At 47.0% G+C, this 7,405-nt stretch overlaps 1 protein-coding gene across 1 annotated transcript in view; it reads right to left on the bottom strand.

The window, feature by feature from the left end:
- The window catches only part of TEN1 (TEN1 subunit of CST complex), a 26,484-nt gene that overhangs the window by 10,172 nt on the left and 8,907 nt on the right, over nt 1-7,405 (bottom strand). The window contains exons 2-3 of the mRNA XM_017535806.2: nt 4,652-4,749; nt 2,271-2,428 (exon numbers count right to left, since the gene is read on the bottom strand). Coding sequence (XP_017391295.1) covers nt 2,271-2,428; nt 4,652-4,743 — 250 coding nt within the window. The 5' untranslated portion in view covers nt 4,744-4,749. The remainder of the gene's footprint in view (nt 1-2,270; nt 2,429-4,651; nt 4,750-7,405) is intronic.

Raw genomic sequence — 7,405 nt, 5'->3', positions numbered from 1 at the left:
TTCACCATGTTGACCAGGATGGTCTCGATCTCTTGACCTCGTGATCCACCTGCCTCGGCCTCCCAAAGTGCTGGGATTATAGGCGTGAGCCACCGAGCCTGGCCCTTTTTTATCTTTTTCTTTTTTTAAAATTTAACTCTAGGTGCATACTATATCTGGCATTTCTCTCCATGTTATCCCTCCCCACCCCCCCGCTGTCTCTCCCCTACCTCCCTCAACTGCCCCCAGTGTGTGATGCTCCTCTCCCTGAGTCCATGTGTTCTCATTGTTCAACATCCACCTATAAGTGAGAACATGCGGTGTTTGGCTTTCTGTTCTTGTGTCAGTTTGCTGAGAATGATGGTTTCCAGATTCATCCAAGTCCATTTTCTTTGTTCAGTCTATCACTGATGGGCATTTGGGTTGGTTCCAGGTCTTTGCTATTATACACAGGGCTGCAGTGAACATACGTGTGCATGTGTCTTTATAGTAGAACGATTTATAGTTCTTTGAGTATATGTCCAGTAATGGGATTGTTGGGTAAAATGGAATTTCTATTTCTAAATCCTTGAGAAATCACCACACTGTCTTCCACAGTGATTGAACTAATTTACACTCCCACCAACTGTGTAAGAGTGTTCCTATTTCTCCACATCCTCTCCAGCATCTGTTGTCTCCAGATTTTTTAATGACTGCCATTCTAACTGGCGTGAGATGATATCTCAATGTGGTTTTGATTTGCATTTCTCTAATGGCCAGTGATGATGAGCATTTTTTCATATGTTTGTTGGCCTCATATATGTCTTCTTTTGAAAAGTGAATGACACCTTCTTTCTACAGAAAATTTAAAAATTAGCCGATCATGGTGGTGCACACCCATGGGCCCAGCTACTCAGGAGGCTGAGGTAGAAGGATCGCATGAGCCGGGGAGGTGGAGGCTGCAGTGAGCTGTGAACAAATCACTGCACTCTAGCTTGGGTGACACAGCAAGACCTTGTCCCAAAAAAATTTTTTTTTACATTTTCTAAAGACTCAGATTAGGCTGGGCACAGTGGCTCATGCCTGTAATCCCAGCACTTTGGGAGGTCAAGGTGGGTGGATCACAAGGTCAGGAGTTCAAGACCAGCCTGGCCAACATGGTGAAACGCCATTTCTACTAAAAATACAAAAAAGTAGCTGGGCGTGGTGGCGGGCACCTGTAATCCCAGCCATTCTGGAGGCTGAGGCAGAGAATTGCTTAACCCCAGGAAGCAGAGGTTGCAGTGAGCAGAGATCCCACCACTGCACTCCAGCCTGGGCAATAGAGTGAAACTCCATCTCAAAAAGAAAAAATAAAAACACTCAAGACTAAGGGCTGACAGGCAAATTCAAAAAGATCTAACCAAACTGCCTCACATCAGGGCTGGTGCTTGTAGACCTGAAAAAATCAGTCGTTTCTCTCTCCTGGTTCTCACTTCCCCCTGGGGACCACCTCTTCACTGCAGTACCTGTCTTTTTTTTTTTTTTTTGAGACAGAGTCTCACTCTTTCACCCAGGCTAGGATGCAGTGGCACGATCTTGGCTCACTGCAACCTCCACCTCCCTGGTTCAAGTGATTCTCCTGCCTCAGTTTTCTAGTAGCTGGGACTAGAGGCACATGCTACTACACCCAGCTAATTTTTTTTTTCTTTTTTTTTTTTTTGAGACGGAGTTTCGCTCTTGTTGCCCAGGCTGGAGTGCAATGGCGCGATCTCGGCTCACCGCAACCTTCACCTCCTGGGTTCAGGCAATTCTCCTGCCTCAGCCTCCTGAGTAGCTGGGATTACAGGCATGCGCCACCATGCCCAGCTAATTTTTTGTATTTTTAGTAGAGATGGGGTTTCACCATGTTGACCAGGATGGTCTCGATCTCTTGACCTCGTGATCCACCTGCCTCAGCCTCCCAAACTGCTGGGATTACAGGCGTGAGCCACCATGCCCGGCCAATTTTTGTATTTTTAGTAGAGATGGAGTTTTGCCATGTTGGCCAGGCTGGTCTCAAATTCCTGACCTCAGGTGATCCACCAGCCTAGGCCTCCCAAAGTGCTGGGATTACAGGTGCCAGCCACTCTGTCTTTGAGTTGGCACCATGTGGCCAGTCCACTCTAAGTTGAATCCTCAAAAGTCCTTGAACTTTCGGGCTAATTTGGAAGAAGCGTCAGCCCTGATGAGACACTGCAATTGGGTCACAAGCCCATTCCTCACTGACTGCCCCAAAGACTGCCCCAGCTCAGGCCCCAGGATGAGAAAGCAGGTGTGCGGCTGCAGCTCACCCTGCTGGTGCTGGAGCTCCCCAAGGACGATGTACAGAGAGCCCATCTGGGCATGGAAGGGCTCCACCAACTCGGTACAGACAAGAACCTGGTGCTGATTGGATCCGTGCTGAGCTGTCAGCGTCACTCTAGACTGGATCATGTCATAGAGGCACAACCTGGAGGGCAGAAGAAATGCAAAAATTTCCATCCATAGTAGAACCACCACCACGCTCAAAAGGTTTGCATGGCCAAGAAATCCATGGAGAAGTGTTCAGCCTTAATCTGGCATGTGCCACCACACCCAGCTAATTTTTGTATTTTTAGTAGAGACAGATTATCACTATGTTGGCCAGGATGGTATCCATCTTTTGCCCTTGTGATCCACCCGCCTTGGCCTCCCAAAGTGCTGGGATTACAGGCATGAGCCATTTTTTTCTTTTCTTTTCTTTTCTTTTTTTTTTTTTTTGAGATGGAGTCTTGCTCTGTCACCCAAGCTGGAGTGCAGTGGCGCAGTCTTGGCTTACTGCAACCTCCGCCTCCTGGGTTCAGGTGATTCTCCTGCCCCAGCCTCCTAAGTAGCGGGAATTACAGGCGCCTGCCAACAAACCCAGTTAATTTTTGTATTTTTAGTAGAGATGGAGTTTTGCCATTTTGGCCAGGCTGGTCTCAAACTCCTAACCTCAGGTGATCAGCCCACCTTGGCCTCCAAAAGTGCTGAGATTACAGGCGCGAGCCACTGTGCCCAGCCTAGGTTAAAATATTTGTATATGTGTATACACATATGTCTCTAAGATTCTCCCCGTGATTCTCACCTCCTGATATTCACATCTTTGTGCATCCTCTACCATGCTGAGTAAGGCTGACCTGTGTAATCAATAGGATACTGCAGAAATGACTTGAGACGGACTTTGGGGGCTAAGTCATGAAAGACATTTTGGTTTTCACCCTGCTCTTTTTCTTGGTCACTGCTTCTGGCAGAAACTGCTGTGTTATGAGGAACCTCACACAGAACTACAGAGAAATCTACATTGTCGGGAACTGAGTTGTCTTGCCAAGAGCCAGCACTAATTTGCCAAACATGTGAACAAGCCACCTTGGAAGTAGAGCTCCCGGCCCCAGTCAAGCCTTCAGATAACTGCAGCCCTTGCCAACATCTTGACAACACTCCCCTGAGTGACCCTGGGCCAGATCCAAGCAGCTAAACCACTCCCAAATTCCTGATCCACAGTAAGTATGAGACAGTAGTTATTTCAAATTTGGGGGAGGCAGGGCACCGTGGCTCATGCCTGTAATCCCAGCACTTTGGGAGGCTGAGTCATGAGGACCATTGGAGCCAGAAGTTTGACACCAGCCTTGACAATACAGGGAATCCCTGTCTAGTTTTACTAAAAAGTAAAATTGTGTGGGTGTGTGTAGGGGGGTAATTTGTTACACAGCAATATATAATGGATATATAACTGATAGAGAATATATGCATATATGTATATTGGGTACATATATCATCTCCATATTTGGTATACATCTCCATACCCACCCTCATACACAAACACATACACGTGGAAGAGCACATGAAGATAATCACCAAAGGTTAGCAGTGGTTGTCTGGACAATGGGATTATGGGTGACTTTTCCTTCCTCTTTATACCTTTATGGACTATCTACATTTTTTACAATGAATATTAATTTTTTCAGTAGTTTAATACAATTAGACAAAGTTATAAAAATCTATTTTGGCCAGGTGTGGTGGCTTATGCCTGTAATCCCAGCACTTTGGGAGGTAGAGGCAGGCGGATCACAAGGTCAGGAGTTTGAGATCAACCTGGCCAATATGGTGAAACCATGTCTCTACTAAAAAATACAAAAATCAGGCCAGGCAGAGTGGCTAACGCCTGTAATCCCAGCACTCCAGGCAGATCACCTGAGGTCAGGAGTTGAAGATCAGCCTGACCAACATGGAGAAACCAAGTCTACTAAAAATACAAAATTAGCTGGGTGTGGTGGTGGCACATGCCTGTAATCCCAGCTACTAGGGAGGCTGAGGCAGGAGAATTGCTTGAACACAGGAGGCAGAGGTTGGAGTGAGCCAAGATCACAGCATTGCACTCCAGCCTGGGCAACAAGAGCAAAACTCCATCTCAAAAAAAAAAAAAATTAGCTGGGTGTGGTGGTGTGCACCTGTAGTCCCAGTTATTAGGGAGGCTGAGGCAGGAGAATCACTTGAATCCAGGAGGTGTGGGTTGCAGTGAGCTGAGATGGCGCCACTGCACCCCAGCTTGAGTGACAAGAGTGAGATTCTGTCTCAAAAAAAACCCAGAAAAACTATTTTAATTATTTTTGGGGAAGGGTAGAGAAAGACATTTATCCATCACCCCACCAGTGAAAAACATAACCATTCTCACCTGCCAAATGTCCTCAGTGTGCTGCCATCAGGAACTTGGCCTGCACTGACCTCCCAGGGGAGGTAAAAGATCCCAGGTTTGGGCAGCATCATGGGCTCCTGTAACCAAATAGTTGAGATGGATTCTGCAGATTCCTGATAAACCAAATAGACTACAAAACAAAGATTAGCAGATATATGATACCTAAAGCATCTTGAAGACTAGTTTTTTTTGTTTTGTTTTTTTGTTTTGTTTTTTTTGAGATGGACTTTCACTCTTGTTGCCCAGGCTGGAGTGCAATGGCATGATCTCGGCTCACTGCAACCTCCACCTCCCAGGTTCAAGCAATTCTCCTGCCTCAGCCTCCCGAGTAGCTGGGACTATAGGCGAGCACCACCATACCCAGCTAATTTTTTGTATTTTCATAGAAACGGAGTTTCACCATGTTAGCCAGGCTGGTCTTAAATTCCTGACCTCAGGTGGATCCGCCTGCCTCAGCCTCCCAAAGTGCTGGGATTACAGGCATGAGCCACTGGGCCCGGCCGGCAGTGTTCAAATTAAAAAAAAAAATTTTTTTTAATAGGATATGCATTCATGTATTTAAAAACAAACAAACAAACAAACAAACAGATCAGCCTTGACAGCAGGGTGAGACTTCATCTCTATGAAAAAATTTAAAAATTAGGCCAGGCACAGTGGTTCACACCTGTAATCCCAGCTCTTTGGGAGGCCAAGGTGGGTAGATTCCTTAAGACTAGGAGTTCAGGACCAGCCTGGGCAACATGGCAACTCCCCATCTCTATTAAAAAAATACAAAAATTAGGCAGGCATGGTGTCTGTCACCCGTAGTCCCAGCTACTTAGGAGGCTGAGGCAGGAGGATCACTTTACCACAGGAGGTTGAAGCTGCAGTGAGCTATGATCACATCATTATACACTAGCCTGGGAAACAGAGTAAGACCCTGTTTCAAAATAATAATAAACCAAAACAATATTGAAAAGCTGTGTGTGGGCTGGGCGTGGTGGCTCACGCCTGTAATCCAAGCACTTTGGAGGCCAAGGCAGGCGCATCACCTGAGGTCAGGAGTTCAAGATCAGCCTGACTAACATGGTGAAACCCCGTCTATAAAAAAAAATAAAAATAAAAAGCTACGTGTGGCCCAGAATAGTGGCTCACACCTGTAATCCCAGTGCTCTAGGAGGCCAAGTTGGGAGGACTACTTGAGGCCAGGAGTTCAGGACCAGCCTGAGAACAAAGCAACACCCTAACTTTATAAAAAAAAATTTTTTTTTTTTTTTTTTTTTTTAATAAAAAAAAATTTTTTTAAATTGGCCAGGCGTGATGGCTCACACCTGTAATCCCAGCACTTTGGGAGGCCGAGGTGGGTGGATCACAAGGTCAAGAGATCGAGACCATCCTGGCCAACACGGTGAAACCCCATCTCTACTAAAAATGCAAAAATTAGCTGGGTGTGGTGGCGTGCACCTGTAGTCTCAGCTTCTTGGGAGGCTTAGGCAGGAGAATTGCTTGAACCTGGGAGGCGGAGGTTGCAGTGAACCAAGATCGCACCACTGCATTCCAGCCTGGGTAACAGAACAAGACTCCGTCTTAAAAAGAAAAAAAACAGGCAAGCTAGAAACACATGTAGTACCAGCTACTCAGGCAGCTGAGGTGGGAGGATGGCTGGAGCCCAGGATTTCAAGGCTACAGCGAGCTATGGGAGCATCACTGCACTCCAGCATGGATAACAGAAGGAGGCCCTGTCTCTAAAAAAATAAAAAGGCTGAGTGCAGTGGCTCATGCCTATAATTCCAGCACTTTAGGAGGCCGAGGTGGGCAGATCACCTGAGGTCAGGAGTTTGAGACCAGCTTGGCCAACATGTTGAAACCTCGTCTCTACTAAAAATACAAAATTAGGTCAGCTGCAGTGGCTCATACCTGTAATCCCAGCATTTCAGAAGGCTGAGGCGGGTGGGTCACTTGAGGTCAGGAGTTCGAGACCAGCCTGGCCAACTTGGTGAAACCCGTCCCTACTAAAAATACAAAATTAGCTGGGCATGGTGACCTTCACCTGTGATCCCAGCTACCTGGGAGGCTGAGGCATGAGAATTGCTTGAACCTGGGAGGTGGAGGTTGCAGTGAGCAGAGATTGAGCCACTGCACTCCAGCCTGGGCAAGAGAGAGACAGACATCGTCTCAAAAAAATAAATAAGGCTGGCGCAGTGGCTCATGCCTGTACTCCCAGCACTTTGGGAGGCCAAGGTGGGCAGATCACAAGGTCAGGAGTTTGAGACCAGCCTGGCCAACATGTTGAAACCCTGTCTCTACTAAAAATACAAAAATTAGCCAGGCGTGGTGGCGCATGCCTGTAATCCCAGCTACGTGGGAGGCTGAGACAGGAGAATCGCTTGAACCTGGGAGGCGGAGGTTGCAGTGAGCCAAGATCATATCATTGTACAGCAGCCTGGGCAACAGGGGGAGACTCCATCTCAAAAAAAAAAACAAAAAACAAAAAATGGCCGGTGTAGTGGCTGACACCTGTAATCCAAGCACTTTGGAGGCCAAGGCGGGCGGATCACCTGAGGTTGGGAGTTCAAGACCAGCCTGACCAACATGATAAAACCCCGTCTTAAAAAAAAAAAATACGGGCCGGGCGCGGTGGCTCAAGCCTATAATCCCAGCACTTTGGGAGGCCGAGGCGAGTGGATCACGAGGTCAAGAGATCGAGACCATCCTGGTCAACGTGGTGAAACCCCGTCTCTACTAAAAATACAA

Source organism: Cebus imitator, unplaced genomic scaffold, assembly GCF_001604975.1.
Source record: "Cebus imitator isolate Cc_AM_T3 unplaced genomic scaffold, Cebus_imitator-1.0 Scaffold93, whole genome shotgun sequence".
Lineage (NCBI taxonomy): Eukaryota > Metazoa > Chordata > Mammalia > Primates > Cebidae > Cebus > Cebus imitator.
The sequence above is the reverse complement of the archived record's forward strand: the minus strand, read 5'-3'. Positions and strand labels throughout refer to the sequence as shown.